The 17,464-nt window shown below is 33.0% G+C and overlaps 3 protein-coding genes across 4 annotated transcripts; 2 read left to right on the top strand and 1 right to left on the bottom strand.

Annotated features, from left to right (window-relative positions):
- The first annotated feature begins 743 nt into the window (after positions 1–743).
- Positions 744–16,915, top strand: LOC128186405 (uncharacterized). The gene is made up of 5 exons (XM_052856220.1): positions 744–877; positions 4,254–4,271; positions 4,412–4,555; positions 5,358–5,430; positions 16,100–16,915. Exons 1-5 carry the CDS (start codon positions 832–834, stop codon positions 16,356–16,358), a joined length of 540 nt encoding a protein of 179 aa, XP_052712180.1. The 5' UTR covers positions 744–831; the 3' UTR covers positions 16,359–16,915.
- Positions 6,531–12,274, top strand: LOC128186395 (uncharacterized). 2 transcript variants are annotated; one of them, XM_052856210.1, is made up of 6 exons: positions 6,531–7,230; positions 7,350–7,805; positions 8,290–8,521; positions 10,270–10,391; positions 10,575–10,774; positions 11,558–12,274. In XM_052856210.1, exons 1-4 carry the CDS (start codon positions 6,682–6,684, stop codon positions 10,308–10,310), a joined length of 1,278 nt encoding a protein of 425 aa, XP_052712170.1. In that variant the 5' UTR covers positions 6,531–6,681; the 3' UTR covers positions 10,311–10,391; positions 10,575–10,774; positions 11,558–12,274. The 2 variants fall into 2 exon arrangements, with proteins under 2 accessions (XP_052712170.1, XP_052712169.1); XM_052856209.1 differs by having other exon boundaries at positions 8,290–9,579.
- Positions 12,282–14,882, bottom strand: LOC128186399 (uncharacterized). Its single transcript, XM_052856214.1, has 2 exons — positions 14,259–14,882; positions 12,282–13,968 (listed from the first exon to the last, which is right to left on the bottom strand). The coding sequence occupies exons 1-2, from the start codon at positions 14,699–14,701 to the stop codon at positions 12,837–12,839; spliced, it is 1,575 nt and encodes a 524-aa protein (XP_052712174.1). The 5' UTR covers positions 14,702–14,882; the 3' UTR covers positions 12,282–12,836.
- Positions 16,916–17,464: the final 549 nt, after the last annotated feature.

Genomic DNA, 17,464 nt, shown 5'->3' with positions numbered 1-17,464 from the left:
TAAAATAAAGAATAGTGATGCAATCTTTCCAAAAGTTTGCATACAAACAGACATACATTTAATGTCTCATGTAAATGTAAAGTAGTTAGGGGTCATATCTCGAAAAAATGAGTTATGACATGAAATAAGATTGATATTTTTAGGCAAAAGTTGGAGTTAATTTTTCCTGACTTTTATGAAATATAAGCTCAATATGCCAAAATATATCGATAGAATTATCAAAATATTGTTCAAAAATGTTTTTAGGACAACATCAATATATCATTAGACAAACTATCTGTAAAAAGTTGGAACACTTTGAACCTTATCCTGAAGTAAATAGGTCGTGAAATGTTGGAATGGGTACAAGAAACCAAATATTACACCGTATTGTCCACATCAGGGATGGCCTACATCAGTGATTGTTTTGTACTGTAAATGATTGAAATAAGCATGAAAAAGACATTTCATCATTTTTTTTTACTTTTAGCTTGTGCATATGTAGATCTTCATTCTAGCCTTGAATTTTATTTATAGATAGGGGAACCTAGATGTAAACAAAAATACTTCACAAGTCTTATTTACATATCAAAGAATTACATTCTGCATTTCAGAACATTGATAACCATTGACTTTTGCTGACCATAGCCTAATTACGTGTAGCTATGCAAAAAAATCAAGACTTCGAAAATTGAATTTTGAATCCCCCCCCCCCCCAACACACACACACACACACCCTGTCTCTTTAAAAAAAACATGATTATAGGTGATATTTTTATATTTAAAAAACCGGTTTCTCGATTTACAAAATAAACTTCTGGGTAACCCCAGTAAACAGGAAGTAAGGCAAACATGTTTTTCGTTATTATGGTTGTTTTGCTGTTTGCTAAGATAAAAGGTAAGATTTTGAAGTTTTTGCCTAAATAATCAAGCCTAATGTTGGCTTTCTCTTGTTAAATAATTTTAGACCTCTTCCTGGGGTTTTTTTCATTGAAGTTTAACAATAATAATAATACTCTCTCAGTACATAACAGTTTGTTTGAATGTGACGAACTCTACGTAACATGTAATTGTAAATTAAAATTGTTAACAGGATCATCGTGCAAAGAAATATGATAATAAAACAGTTTTAGCGCTGTAAGGTTTATTTGCAACGATTTATAACCGATATCTAAAAAGTAGAAATGACAATTTTGCTTGGTTGGCTAAGTCGATTAAACGGATTGAGCCATTAGTCGAGCGATAATCACGTACTCGTAAATTTATTTGAAACTTTCTGTCCTTTTCAAATCAAAAATTGCTACTGGTACGTACAACTTAACTTAAACTCATAAATATTTTTGAAAAAATATGAAATAACACTAAGGTTAGAATGTTTTTATTAGAAATAAATTTATAAGTATTTTATCTCAATATCCGTCAGCTTATGTCTTACCTTTTCCTTTTTCTTGGGACACATAGTTGAGCTCCATATCATCCTAGCCAAATAAAATGTGACCTGTTTCATGTTAGTCATTGTCCCGTGGAAATCAACAATTCAAGTTAATGGTTATAAAAACAAACGCCTCAGGATGATTACAGATATGATTAAAGTTTTGATTAATACGTACATTTACATTTATAATTAAATAAATAACTGATTATAAGAACAACAAATTGATCTCAAGTACATGTTTGTAGAATACTTCTATTCAAAACATTAAAAAATGATCTACAAAATCAAAAGAGATCAATTTTTAGCTACTTAAAAATATACCAGGGACTCTCGTTCGATGAAACATATTGAAATTCAATTGAAGTCGAGTGAAATAAATTTACATAAGACACGTTGTTGAGCTTTCGTAAGCCCCCCGCCCATATGAGAAGATATCATAGCAACTTCCTACACAACATTTCGTAAGCATAACTAAACTAAACGCAGTTGTCAAACTACTGTTGAAATGAACTACAATCGGAGTGCACAATGCCACTTGTTTCTATATCTTGATGTATTCTCAAAACAAACATGTCTTGTCATATTTTGAGTAAAGAATTTTTAATTGTTATTCATTCAGAGCAGTAAAGTTAACGTATGAAGCATTGAAGACAATAAATGTAAAGTCACAGGATTTCCCCTGAGATCGGTCTCGCAAATAGATACACTGTGTTAAAGATCAGCATACCTGTGGTTTTTTAAATTTGAATTTAAATGGTTGAAATTCTTTGATATAAAAGTTATAAATCTGCGTTTGGGAAATAAATTTCTGTTTGATGTAATATGACACCTTAAACCTCTCGACAGGGCCGAAAATGCTAAACAAATACGCGTAGCACAAAGACGCGACTTTTAAAGCATCGCACATTGAACAAACATATAAAAAGTGTTTTATCAGAAGATGTTATCGCTTTACAAAGCATGTTAAATATGAAATATCAGTTATGCTATAATTATTCTAGATTTTCTTGAACTACGGCTTTATAAAAGTTGTTGATAATCTGTATTGTAAAATATTAAAATCGAGTTCATATACATTGCCAGTTATGAATGAATTTAACATAGAAATTTGCACTTTTTAGTAGAGACTGATTTAACTTATTAATGATAGCAATTTATTTTCTTGCTTTAATAATTTGTGTCTATTCCCATACATTTTTCTTTATAAATGTATTTGTTTCGAAGTTCATGAATAAAAAGTAACCCTCAGAAGATGATTTGTTTTCAGGGTATTAAAAGTAAATCTCAAACAACTACATTAAAAAAAATCACGTGGAATTAACAATTGAAATCAGATCCTGGATCGAGGATCTGATTTTACTCAGATTCCAAGTATATATTCATTCAACAAATTAACAATTTCGTGAAAACGAGACCTAAATATAAATAGCGTTACCTAAATTAAAGTTGAGCAAATTTTCCAACATATCTTTAATCTGCGAACCGATCAAGAAAATCATACATGTTTTCTAAACGACACACTGGCCACTTTGCAATAAAGTTATTCAATGTATTACGGCCATATCTTATATTAATAAGTCACTGATCAGATACTTTTTATCATGATAGCATTGTAGGCGTACTCAAATAAAAATAGTTCACGAAACGAATATATAAAGTTTGGATTATTGTCAAATCAAATACACCTCAAATTTAACATTTAGATATTGTAAAAAGTAATTTGGAAATCATACAAACTGTTTGGTGAATACATGCATAAACTCTCTTTTCGTCTAGGGAGGATGACTCTTCTAAACATTTAAGGTTAAAAAAAATTGGCGTGCTTTTTAAATGTTATCAGTCACGTAAATATGGTTCATTTCCCTAGATACATACTTTACTAGTTAAAAAATATTCAGAATTGTTCATTATTTTTATCTGTGATAAAAAAGCATTAATATTTTCAATGAATCTCACATAAATAAGAATAGATATGGGCTACCCCTTATCCAAGATATTCGACTTTTAAATTACTTGAATATTTACTGTGCTTAGTCGATCGCTGTTAAAATCAAAGTGAAAATCACTGAACTTGTAAAAAAAAAAATATAGTTCTTCATGTCCGTAGCAAATACTGCCACCAGTCTTGCGTCACTAGCAAACAGTGCACACGTTACATATCCATTCCGTCATTAGCAAAACGAAAAGAGAAATACACAATAGATAATCAAGATATTATGTGATAACTAACGAACAATTATCATGAAAGTAGTTTAATTATTGTAATAATATAAGCAATATTTACTAATGAAAAATTGTCAATCGAAGAATGACCTATATTTTCGTGAAAAAGACTGAGCTAGAGGCAGATAGCGTAGAATCATGAATACTTCACGTTTTTATTTCTTTGAAAAGAATGATTTATTTAAAACAATTTTACGTTAATTTTGTTTTCTTTCACGTATAAAATATACATTGATATCCTAAAAATTTGTTATAATGTTGTATCTGCTGATGATGAAAGGAACTATATTTTTCAGCGCAACTGTGTAAAGAGTACCTGAGTTAAGTAATATATCTTGAATAGATAGTAAGCACTGATCGAATATATTAAAAATCTTCATTCACCGCAGAGTCAGTCATTAAAATGCATGCCCATATGTTAAACTGATAAGATAATATAAACATCAAGAGTGTGATTCGAAAGAATTGCAAAAGTCTTAATTTGACGTCATTGATAAAATTGTAATACTTAAGAGTTTTATTTTTCGAAGTATGCCATCATACAAAGTAGATTTTTAAAGTAAGTATATGTATTGCTAGTTTATATCTTTTGATTTAATTTTTTTTTATTTTACAGGGGAGTGCACTACAGACGGTAAGAAGTAGATTCTTTTAATACATTTAATATATAACACATTTGATTAATAATAATGAAAAATGTTCTGATGGATATTGTGCAACAAATATTCTACTAAGTTATTTCAATTTTGACTATAACAAACACCTGTGTTTTAGATGGAAACGGTGGAATCGTCAGTATACCATGTGGTGACACATCAGACACTACCATGCCATCCTCTACCAAGAAGTCGGGATCAAGTCAATTAATTTTCAATGTTAATGATTCTTCAGCTGCGAATGATCCAGACAACATTAAATGTAAATATCTGTTTTTCATGTAAATAATAATCAATACAGGCACATTTTTAAATAAAAATATTTGTAGATCATACAAACAAAAGAAACCTTTTCTTGTTAAGTCACAAAATTGTATTACATCATTTTTAATTGAACTTTTACAATCCATTTATTTTTAGGTCACCATAGTCAGTCAGGTGACCTATTTTTATCAACCTTTGTCCGTTTTACATTCTGACTTCTAAACCAATTATTACAATTTTTGTTTGAAGCATATTTTCGAGAGAATGAATCTAAATTGTACAATTCATTACTTAATCACTCTCGGGTCATCAATTCATGGGCAGGACAGACTATAATAAACGTCAAATTTTCGAAAATCTTCTTACTTCCATACATGTGGGGGAAAACTAAATGCATACTTATAATGCCCATGAAGTCCTCTACCAAAATTGTGAAATTTATGTTCCCTTGGTCCTAGGGCGGGAACGATATGGCCATCAAGTGTGAAAGTATTAAATTAAAAAAATCTTCTCTACTCCCTATATATTTTTGAAAAACTAAGGTATGGCTATGAAACACTCTAGCTAATTTGTATAATTCATTACACTTGGACCAGGGGTTTTGACCAATAATGCAGCATACTAAAAATATAAAACATTTACATACTTTCTTATGTACTTTTACTGCTGTTGGAGATAAACGAAATGCATTCAATTGTATATAATGTCCATAATGTCCTCTTCTGAAATAATGACATTCCGTGCCCAAATATTAAAAATATTACTAAGGATATATGTACTACATTTTGGCCTTATTTCAGATATTATTGCAGGAGGCATCGTTGGAGCTGGAATACTAGTGGTGATTGCCTGCATATTCACGATTGCTAGGAGGTATGTAGTTCAGCAAATATTCCCAAGCTGTGGGAATAAATATCTTCAATAAGAAGAATTTTTAAAGGTAACATGTTCATGATGTTATGAAATCGCTCCAACTTTTGTATTTGATCACTTTAAGAAACAGAGGGACGTAACGGTATTGATATTTGTATTTCACCGCGTACATGCATAGCCTAATACATGGTGATGTGGGAGAGTGAACGTTGTAGAAAGGAATTTGAAAGCGACAATTGCATCGGAAAAAATTAAAAGTTGACATTGCTAGAGGTACTGCGAGGAAGCTCACAAATAATAACCCCCACTAAGAAAATATAATAATTCAAGCATTTCTCTATTGGAAAGTAATGTATGCATCATTTTTCTTACAGTGAACTTGAACTTGCAAAAATGACCAAAACTCATGATCAGGACAAATTTACAGATTAAATGAATTTCTCAATTAGTTTAATTACATATATGTAAATTTAATTATTTTCCTCTAATTATTTTCCATTCCATTACAAGATATGACATTGACAGGCAGTATGCATTTTTTTAAACACTTGAACAACTTAACCTTTGTCAAGTTCTTGACACACCCCAGGTCATAAACAATTTTTTAACTGAATTGGGAATGCCAAATGTTTCTCCATAAGGAAGGCATAGACCGGACACAAATTATACACTTTTTCTTTCCAATGACCTTAAACTTTTTCAAATGACCTATCGTCAAAATCATGACATACCGTAAGGTCATTTTGTGAAGAACTTCCAATTTTTTTTCCATAAAAAAGATGTAGTCCGGACATAATTGCACAGACAGACGGACGAACAAGGTGATTCCTATATACATCTACCGATTAAGATAAATATTATGTTGTAGCCTGTCCCAAGGTCTTATAGTGTAACATTAGGACGATTTTATTAGATATGCACATATATGTACCTGTAAATGAAATACTTATGAACATGATAAAAGGTAAAATATTCTAAATACATGTATCTTTATTGACACATTATCATTATTTACTCGGAAAATTCACAAGAACGAAAACTTATTGTGTACGTAGATTTAAAATGTGAATTGTTGACACTTGGGTCATTTCATCTTCCCAAGTCAAGGGTTTCTGATCCGTACCTCTCCTCACAAACCCTTGACAGATTTAGCGATAAAAACTGTGGCTAATTTTCATTGGTTCCAAGGGTAAAGCTTGGATCCAATGAAAAGATATCTCTCATAATCAAATACGTCATGCAAAAACAGTAATGGCTGCCTCCGTAAGTGGAGGCATGTGCCGACTGTGTTGGGGTCCGGTACCATTAAAATACCGGCGATTAATCTTTTCATCATCATTTAAGGTTTTAAAACAACTGACAGAAGTTCTGAATTACAGCCCGAGTCAAAATGACGGACATTCCCATTATTTGTGTTATGTATGTTTCAACAAATTGAACAAATTAGAGAAAATTGACTTTGACGTTGAAAATAAGTTAAACGCATTAGCTGTGGAAAAAGCTTCCATATTACAAGAATTACGGAACAAAAATACTGTAAATAAACTATCGTCGAGGGCAATAGAGACGTCCGTATCAACGAAGGCTTCAGTTGGAATTTCCTCGCGTGTGGTTACATGTCCCGTCACCCCTACAAAATGTATTAACCGCACCAAAAGGACAATTCTCCACACTCCAACCCCACGCAAATCCAAGGTGCATATTCTTGGAACACCCAGGAAAACAGTGTTGCAGATGGAAACTTCAGCTTCCTCCAGAAAGCGGCCTCAACAATTGCTGTTCTCCCCAATGAAAGCCAAGGTACTCATGAATGGTTCATATATATCAGCTTTTAGTAGTTATAGTTAAAGAATCACAAGTTTAGATTATATCAAACAATATACATGTATTATAATTATTATATTGAAATTAACTTATAGATATCATACAGAGGACAAAATGACAGAAAAGTTCGGACAAAAATAATAAGAGAGAAAGGACTGTATAGTGTGATGGTGGGAATTGTCAGAGGCAATAAACCAGAGGTCATTCTTAATAAACTGGTGAAAGTTAAAAACTTTAAAGAGAAGGCAGTGAAAGTTCTTTCAAAGTGTGTGAAAGAAGAATGTAAACTTCTTTGTGGTAAAAATGATCCTTCAATTTTGAGGGGCAATACCTCTGAGGACATAATTTCAATTGATTTTCTAAAAATTGCAAATGAACTGAAAGAGAAAGCTCCAGCCTTCTCCCAGATACTGGAGGATACTATGAACACTACCAAGCCTGTAGCTTTGGTATCTTCAGCAGCAGTTATTTTGCACCACAGAAACCAAAATATGTCACTTATTCACCATGCTGTAGGTCAGTTATTAGACCATGGTGGAGCCACTGATGAAGTATGTGCATTTATTCAATTATTCTCACTAGTATCACCTTCATTCTAAGGTTAAGGACTTAAAAATTCAGTCCCTAAACAAACTCATTTTTTACAATAATCATTTCCAGTTTTACTTTTTTCATCTAAAATTAATGCAATCTTTGAAAAAAATACTCAAAATATTCAGGACACAAGGATTATATTTAGGATATTCATTACTCACTGTAATCATCATTTAAACAGCTAATTTACTCGAAGTAATTTATTTGTTTGTTTATTGTTGATTGTATCACCCTACCTCGTAGGTTTTATATTTTGAAACATATTAGATTTGGACAGTATGATAACAATTTAATGTTCAGACTGATGTAAATTCATTATGATTTTAAACATTTCACTTGCCATTGTTTTCCTTATCAAATTACAATTAAGATTTAGATTTGTGTTAATGTGTGATTGCACATAAGTATGTATTACATGATCTACATTTCATTTCATATTAGACAATAGATTTGCTTAGATGCCTTGGATTTTCTGTGGGCTGTTCAGCTACTCACAAGAAGCATGTTTCACTGATTGACATTCAGAAGAAGAAGATAGAGAACACAATTCTATGTCAGGTGCATCAATCAAGTCTTCAGTTCAACAAGAAGAAAACCAAAGAAATGGTATCTGCACTCCATGAACAAGATGTGACTGATAGTTCCAGTTATTTCACAGACTCCAGTCAGCAAGGTATATGTTCTAGAGTGACAATGCACTCATACTTTGACATGAACTTTTCAACTGCCTACGTCAGTGACACAGCCACTGCTAAGTCAAATATGTCATGCTACACAACAGATTCATGCAACTATACATGTACATCTACCGTCCCACAAGCTTGCCATCTTCTGCCACTTAATATATTCACTAAAGTTGGGTTGGTACAATGTCCTGCTGTGTCCATGTGCTCAAGCTTTGAGGTAGATCCAAGTAGTTGTGTTGCCCAGTCAAATGACAAGTCCACAAAATGTTATGGGGAGAAGTACATTTCTCGAATTGAAAGTCAGTTAAAAGAATCTGAAATTCAGCCCCCGTTCGATATAATTGGTGACAATTTGGACATTCTTAAATCGACTTCTTCTATGACAAAAGAAAATCAAAGGAAAAGTTTTCACTGGTTTATCTTAGTTGGTTTACAACGAAGAGTGCTAGATTCAACTATGCTGGATGATAAACCCAAGCATGACATTTTATCACTACCAAACCATTCATTTTTACCCAATGCCCAAGACATCAATATTTTGGAAAGAAACATGAACCATCATATACTGAAGGTTATCACAAGACATGTTAAATGCTTAAAGTCTTTTGCTCATTGTGTTCCAAAACACATCGATCATCCTTTCATGGAGGAAACCTCAAAAAAGTCAACTCATTTCATACTTGATTTGCTTGACAAAAATGAAAATTTGCATGATGACATAATTAGCATATTGGAGCACATTCATCAGAAGTATATAGCACATACTCTTGGGGAAAAAGCAGAAGTTTTAGAAAGGAAAGTATTTGGTGGTGATGTGCTTACTAATGAGCGAGCATACACAGCACAACTCGCAATGCAGAACTGTGAAACAGATTATTACAAACTGGGAGGACTTATTCACAGACCAGAGGGCCTTCACAGAATGATGAACTTTTTGCTGGTATTCCCCTTGGTTGATATTCTGTTCCTGTTCTAAGAATTGGTTCAGTTCCTGTTTTGGAGTTGTTGGTTATTTGGATGGTTTCTGCTTGTGTTTGTTACTCTTGTAAGTGTTCCATTATCATTATTTTATTACAAGTTAGATGAATTACTGTAGAATTATTATTATTTGTGATTTCAAGATTTTTGGATACTCACCTGTGAATTTACATCCTTGATAAATGAATTTATTATTCATTTTTAAACAAGATAGTAAAAATTCTATGAGCCTCAAGTTTAATATAAAAAATACAATGAATTAAAAAAAAAATAACCCCCACACATATAAGTGATTCCACAGTCAAAATGCATAGGTATTGAAAATGGATGCTGGTAGTTTAGCCACCACTTTTTTTATTAAACACTTTACTTTAATCCATTATATACAATTTCCCAAGTGTTATGCAATGCCTTAGTATGATGCTTCAGGTTTGTTTGCATGAAATTTGAAATTTAACTAACATTGCATATTGTTCACAAATTAAAGCCTACTAACAGTTGAAGTGAAAGAATTTGTAATGTTTGAATTGTCAAATTTACTTCAAAAGAATCAACTATTTTTTTTTCTATGGCACATCAATCATAAAAAGTAAAAATCTGATGAATTATGTTTTCTAAAAAGGCATACTTTGTTAATATATATATTTCATATCAGTAGTCAGTACATGTATATCGGGGATATTATTTAATATTTTTGCAATTCATTTTATTAATCTGATACATGTATCAATAATTGCTCTTGTATTTTCTTGACTAGTTTATATACCAGGAGTTCTACAAACCATCCTCTGCATTTGAACAAGGAACACTCTATCAACTTCGAAATGTCATTCACAGAGTGGATGTTACTGGAAAAGATAAAGTTGTTGAAGCATACAGGTATGTCTATTAATTGGTTTAATTTTCCTAACTTAAGGAGATAAACACAGATATTTTATTGTCAGTCTGTTTTGGTTTTGTTTGTTTTTTGTGTGTTTATTTTTGGGTTTTTTTTTTGGGGGGGGGTGTACTGAAAATTGTACATGTAGTTATACATCCATATAATCCATAAAATTTTCATAGAGCTCATTATGCTTTTGTGGAGGATGCTTTGGATGCATTTATACTTGGGGCCACAATGGATGTTATGGGACTGAATGACCTAAATGGATCTCCTCAACAGTGGAACCCCAACATTTTATCAATGTATTCAAATGAGGAGCAGCTATCATGGCTTAGAAATCTGGCTGAGGCAGTGATCAACAAACATATCAACTTGCAAGGTTAACATTACATGTAACCCCATTGAAACATGTACAAAGTTCATACCGTGATTCTCTTTCTCATAATGAATATGACATTCTATTAATTAAGCAAGGAAAATCAATACAGTATATGACTAATATATGCTTTTTGTTTTGAATACAACACATAATTCACCTGCTGATTATTCATAGTTTACATTTAAGTCATTTTTTTAAGCCGATTTTCTTCCTTTTCCACCTATGCAGTTTATAGCAAAATCATAACCATCTAACCATAAAAATCAATCAAGGTTAATTCCATGAACATTATTCATTGAGGAGACACATAGGGATAAGTTTTATAAAACAATACTAATTATTATTTATCTTTGAGGAGACACATAGGTATAAGTTTTATAGAATAATAGTAATTATTATACTTTCATGTTAAATACTAAAATCTGATTGGTTTAGACGCAGTTGACAATTCATTCTAATACCCTCGGCGTTAGCAACACACTTGGCAACAAGCCGATAGAACGAATTGTTACATGCGCGTATATTATGCGCGTACGGTTCGCCGTAGAACTCACGTCTTTTCTATATAAAAGCAGTAAAATTTGCTATAAAATAAAGACATTCAGTATAATAAAATAAATAGTGCCTGCTTGGGAGGGTACCAGTTGAAATTGATATTCAATGGTTTTCGAGGGGTGTCAATTTCAACTGGTACCCTCCCAAGCAGGCACTATTTATATATTATTATGTTCGGTTAACATTTATTTTGTTCTAATGAAACTTTTCAAATTTCTAAACTCCCAGGATCAACTCATCTCCAAGATTTGGTTGAAGAAGCTGCCAGGCTAGACGCACAAAATGCCAGGCTACATAGCATGTTTGATGCCGTCACCAGTCAGTATATGTGCACGTGTCAGAAAAACTACAAGACAATTGGACACTTTAAACGCCATCTAGAGAGAGAACACAATTGGCATTTCCTTACTGCTGCACGAGAAGAACCCAAAAAGGGGGACAAGGTTGCAGTATGGCGGTCGTCGTTCATGAAAGCTGCTCTTATCTTAAGAGATACATCTGATGCTTATAAAATGGGCGACGGAAACCGGATATTTTTGAATGCAAAATTTGAAATGCTGTGTGCAAATGTTGCCGGACATACCAAGTATCAGCTTTGGCTGTGGAGAATGATGGCCTATGAACAGGCCATCTTAACACCTAAGCAAGCCTTTGAATAAAAATGGAATACAACAGCAAATCTTAACGGAACTATTGATGGAAACATTCCAAATGACAACTTAGTGGAAATTTGTGTTCAGCTAGTAAAGAAGAAAATAAAAGAGCAGGGTTCAAACTTTACCTTTAATAGTGCCCAGACTACAGCATTAGCATGTCAAATCCAAGATGAGCTGAGAGAGAATATTAGGTATCAGGTGTCAATGAAACCCTCTGGTAAATCAAGGACAAAGACTGATAAATCTTCTGACATAAATTTGATGCTGATGGAGTTGATGGCAGGTGACTTCTTTGAAAACATTCAAGGGCGCCAATTTGAAAATTTCAAAAACATAAAAGATGTTTTTGAAAAGGTAAACCTTCATAAACTGCACATTTGGATAAGTAAGCAAAAGGAGAGAGCATCGTTTGAAATGATGTAAAAGTTTATACATTGTGAATGTGTGTTATCAATTAATATGAACTGAGAATTCATTTTAACGAGTCAACATAAAGGGCAATAATAGCTAGATTCTGACTTGTTATAATTTTTTATGTATTTTTAAGCTGAATTTTTAGTAATTTTGGAATCAATTTAACTTTAAAAAAACCCAACTTATTCCATTTTGAAAAAATGAGGTTCTCACGGGTTCTTAAAGTGAGTCATATAATCACTAGAATAACTTCTAGAGAAAATAATTCAGAACTATTCAGGTTCTAAATTTACACCATGCTAAAAATTCTGCTTGCATGATGTAGGCTATTTAAGTGTGATTGAAAATATACATAAAATAAAATTTTATCTGTGAAATTTACTTATCTTTTATTAAATTCTGACAAAATTAAACTTCAATATGCACAACTTAATACATCAAGTGAAGTCGTTTTCAGAGTCTGATGAACCATATATTATAATATCATCAAATACATCATCAAAAATCTTAATCACTTGTTCAGCAGTGTCGAGCAGCCAGATTGTTCCATATTCCATCACATCGCTTGTTGTAAATATTCTGTGACAATTGTCAGTAATACACTTAATAGTTTCTACACTTAGTTCCGAATTGTTGCCAAATAACTTAGGTAGATTACTTTGTAAAAGTTCTAGTTTATGTTTGAGAGTTATCTTATTCTCATCAGTCACATCACGTTGAAATGCGTCCTCTTCCTGTGGCTCAATTGCATTAAATACAGGATGAGATAGCCTAGGACAGTCTAAGCATTTGCAGGTCTTTTCACAAAAATCACAACATTCATGCAAGTGTTCAAAAATGTGTGAATGAGCGTTGTATGCTTTACACAAAATGTTTCTTCGGCACTGATCCTCTGATTTTATCAATGAAAGAACGTCGCTGTCTATTTTTTTTAAATGTCCCTTATGATTTTTGTATAAAATTAATTCAACAGAGAATTCACCATCTCTTCCTGCCCTGCCCATTTGCTGTACTAGTGTGTCAAGGTCACGTGGAGGTCCATAGTGAACAACATTATGCAGGCCTTTAAAGTTCACTCCCATTCCTGCAGCATTTGTACTAATAAGGACCCTAATTTGGCCATCTTCTGACTCCATATCAATGCGAATTTTTTCCTTGATGTGCTCTGCGGTTTTGCTGTGGAACATTTGTACTAAAGAAGCATCACATTTCCGTCTGAACATGGTGTAGAGAACGGCGCAGTCTTTAATGCTTTCACAGAATATCACAATTCTTTGTTCATTTTTTTTCCTTGAGTTGAGTTCGTCAATAACCCATGAAAATATGTCACTAATGTCAGAATTATTTTTTACACATTTAACATTAATCTTGATGTTTGGTCTGTCAGGACTGTCAATTATTACAATGTGATTATCACGGAAACATAAACTTTTCAGGATTCGTTTCCTATTTGACGGACTTGCGGTTGCTGTAAGAGAGAGTAGTGGAATGTTCAAACTGAGGGACCTCAACTCGCCGATCTTTGAGAAATGTTCCCTGAAGGCATCATCAGAATCCTTTTTCTCGCCCCTATGAAATACATAATAGCAATAACAGTCAGTCCTTGTAGATGAAATTATGTCACTAATAATTTATTTGCCAATTTACTATATCTTTCATGAAATAATGATTCAATGCTTAAATATTTGACACTCTTACTTGACAAGTGTTAGCTATTTTTATTTCAAATTCAAATAAATTAATACATTTTTTAATCATGAAATGTTGGGCATGAATATTCCTATAAGGGTATTCTAAATTGTATTATCATAAAATAAACTGTATTTATACTGTTAGGTATTAATTCATATATACACTACCATTGATAAACTGTGTGTGCCTCATCAATAACTGTCAACTTGTGTCGTTGAGAAAATTCGGGATGTCGAAATATTCCTCTCCATTTGTCGTTTCCAACCAGCACTTCAGGATTTCCAAAGACAAACTGATAATATCCCCTCGTAACGTCGTCTATACAGCAATCTTTTTTCCCAATATATGTTGCTTTCAAACCTAGACCAGATAGTCTATTCACCTGCTCTTTCATGATGCTGAGAAGTGGGGATATTACCACACACACACTCGACTCGCCAAAGATAATTGGACAACTTTCGTAAATTAAAGATTTTCCACTTCCCGTCCGTGTGCCTACGAAAACGTCCTGGCCAGCCGCTAAGCCCTTTATCCCACGAATTTGATTTTCTGTCAGTTGGATCTGAAAAAAGTTCTGTATCTCCGATATTTTTACACTGATAGCCGCCATGTTGTCTTGTTTACGATATTTATCAAGTAGGTTATGAAAGCTATCGCGCGATTGGTTGAACCCAGTAGTTTAATTTCAGTGCATTCGCTAGATGTCGCACCTGTCAGCCACAGTTTAAATCGCTTAATCTGCCAAGGGTTTGTGGGGAGCAGAGTGGACCGAAAACACTTGGCTAGCGAAGATGGGGTCATTTGGGAAAACTTCGTAATTTGTTAAATGATATCATCGGTACTTTTAATGTCTGCTGCAATGCAACATCCCCGTAAACATATCTTTTAGCCGAGTATTTAAACTGTAAAGCTAAGGGGGCGTTTGAAACAGAAATCTTGAACTATTTCTCACTTTTAAAAGATCATCGTTTGAGTCCTAAGGTATTTATAAATTTAAATTGATATTGGGTAATTCAGCAAACTGTGAATCGAGGATGACTTGCAATTGAATTATAGTATAGATAATTGTACCATGGAACACAGTGATATTCTGACTTTGTTATCAGTTTCCTACCTTGAAGTTCAATCTTTTGATACCTACTGCATATGTAAATGTCTCTAATAGTGTTCAAGGTCAAAAAATCAATGTCTTTGTTTAGGGTGGATAACAGAGAAACTTTAACGACACGACTTTTTTACATGCGGAAAGGTGAACGTTATGTTGTGTCACTAGGAACAGTGGTTTTTATATATATTTTTTTTATTCTTCGCAAAATCTTCAAAACAAAAAAGACAGCTATCCTTAGCCTGGAGTGCGAAATCATTGTTCTTAAAGATACATTGTAAGCAACACTACTCTTAAGACGGAGATTATCTGTGAAGGTTTCGTGCACCTAAGTGTCACCGTTTGAGAGGAGTAGCATTGGGGTTTTATAGCAATTTTTGGGGTTTAATAAAAGCAAACTTAGGTCATTGGAAAATAATTTATCGCCTTAACTGGAGGAGACCTGCTAGGACCTTCAAATTCGGCCTTGAAACTTTGTAGAGGAGCTCTGCATACTCTTCACCTTAAAGCTCTGTTAATGTAAACTTTGAGCCAAATATGACTTATGGGATAGTAAATAAATTGCTCTGAAAAATTTCTTTGGTAGTCTTATATGATATTGACCTCTGACCTAGATTTATTTAGGTCACTACACACTCTTTTTCAAAATCAAGCACTCTGTGGGTAAAGATTGAGCCAGATAATTCTGTTCTGACCTTAACCTTAGACCTAGAATCTTGGTTCAAGGTCACTGCACATCCTTTGCTAACGGCACTCTGTAGCATAACCATCGCTTAAAAGCGGTCACAAAATTTGATATAAAATCGGACCAAGCACCTTTAAGAAACTAATTAAACTTATTCATATTTCACCTTTTTTTTCTTTTGTATATCATGATCATTTATTGTTGATTTTTTTAACAAGAAAAGGCTGGCAACATGATAAACATAAAAAGGCGGACAACAATAGGGAAAGGAGGGACTCTCGGGAATCAAATGAAACCGAACTAACGACCGTTCCTCAACCCGACAAGTCGGGGTTTACTGCAGTGGAAATAAGGAATCTAGGGTTTCCATCGACTGAACCTGAACCCATTCCAAAAGCTTCAAGTTTACTACAGGGACTAAACAGATGCAACGCACCAGCATCGAAAAAGTATCATAAAAACATTGGTTCGTTGTAATATATAGAATGACCACAAGGACGATAAAGATTACGTACTTCACTGATTGGAATTCCTGTTGAACCACATGCTGCATTTACAAGATATTGAACAACATGTATATATCTTTGTTTTTGCTAGCTTCTATTTGTCAGGTAACTGCTATGAGCACTGTACTTTGTTTATTTCCTACAAGTGAAAACCCAACAGTATACATATGTATAATGGTACTTCTGTTTAAAAACAATGTATATAATTTGTAGTCTTTCTGACACATACTGTTTTTCACACGTCCATCCGTTGGTCAGCCCTGTTTTGTGTAAAAGAAAACTACAAATTTACAGCTGTTTATTACACAATGGCTATATGTGCATAATATTACTGGAAAATTCCTTTTCAAAAATATTTTTATTGGAATTTTGACCTTTTTGAATTTATAATTTCGGCCATACATTGAATATAAAAATAAACACATCTGCACAGAATTTGTATAACTTGTAGATATATGTAGATAGAAGACGAAAAATGTGTCAAATTAAGAATGTTGTTATTAAAATAAAGGATATAGATTTGAATTTTTGCAAGAGGTATTTTATGAAGTTGTCCTTCTGTATTGAATTATTTCATGTATTTAATGCATACTCAGACTTTCAATACGTGTAGCACTGTCAAGTAATGGGGGAGCGGAGGTTTGTAAGCTTGCTCACTTTTCTTGCATATGGACAAAAGGTGTAAAATAAGGTAAGGGTCATTACCCAATACAAAGGGTAAAACACTATCTATGATATATTATGCAAAAGAGTGTTATGTGTATATTTAATGAATAACGAATCATTCTTTGAGTATTATGAGGTGATAATTTTGTTCGGGGCGTGATCAAACCCAATAAAGCCCGAAAGGCTTTATGATAGATTTGATTACGCCCCGACCGAAATTATCACCTTATAATTTTTAAAGAATGATTCCTTATTACTTATATGTATATAATTTTAAGCCATTGTACGATTAAAAATTTAAATATAAATAAGCAAACTCCGCTGGGGCCCCAATTATACGACATTTGAAGTTATGTGTTATATAATACAGAATCAATACGTAGTGTTATCACAGGCAAAGACACTGGAAAA

Source organism: Crassostrea angulata, chromosome 5, assembly GCF_025612915.1.
Source record: "Crassostrea angulata isolate pt1a10 chromosome 5, ASM2561291v2, whole genome shotgun sequence".
NCBI lineage: Eukaryota > Metazoa > Mollusca > Bivalvia > Ostreida > Ostreidae > Magallana > Magallana angulata.
This window is presented reverse-complemented; position numbering and strand designations above follow the sequence as displayed.

What these genes read in the sequence shown, in the direction of transcription:
- LOC128186405 (XM_052856220.1), top strand. Translation starts at nt 832, where the DNA reads ATGTTTTTCGTTATTATGGTTGTTTTGCTGTTTGCTAAGATAAAAG. An exon ending in TGATCCAGACAACATTAAAT is followed by an intron (nt 4,556 to 5,357) that starts GTAAATATCTGT and finishes GCCTTATTTCAG; the next exon opens with ATATTATTGCAGGAGGCATC. An exon ending in ATATTCACGATTGCTAGGAG is followed by an intron (nt 5,431 to 16,099) that starts GTATGTAGTTCA and finishes TTTTTTAACAAG; the next exon opens with AAAAGGCTGGCAACATGATA.
- LOC128186395 (XM_052856209.1), top strand. Translation starts at nt 6,682, where the DNA reads ATGGCTGCCTCCGTAAGTGGAGGCATGTGCCGACTGTGTTGGGGTCCG. An exon ending in TCTCCCCAATGAAAGCCAAG is followed by an intron (nt 7,231 to 7,349) that starts GTACTCATGAAT and finishes ATTAACTTATAG; the next exon opens with ATATCATACAGAGGACAAAA. An exon ending in ATGGTGGAGCCACTGATGAA is followed by an intron (nt 7,806 to 8,289) that starts GTATGTGCATTT and finishes ATTTCATATTAG; the next exon opens with ACAATAGATTTGCTTAGATG.
- LOC128186399 (XM_052856214.1), bottom strand. Translation starts at nt 14,701, where the DNA reads ATGGCGGCTATCAGTGTAAAAATATCGGAGATACAGAACTTTTTTCAG. An exon ending in GCACACACAGTTTATCAATG is followed by an intron (nt 13,969 to 14,258) that starts GTAGTGTATATA and finishes TGTATTTCATAG; the next exon opens with GGGCGAGAAAAAGGATTCTG.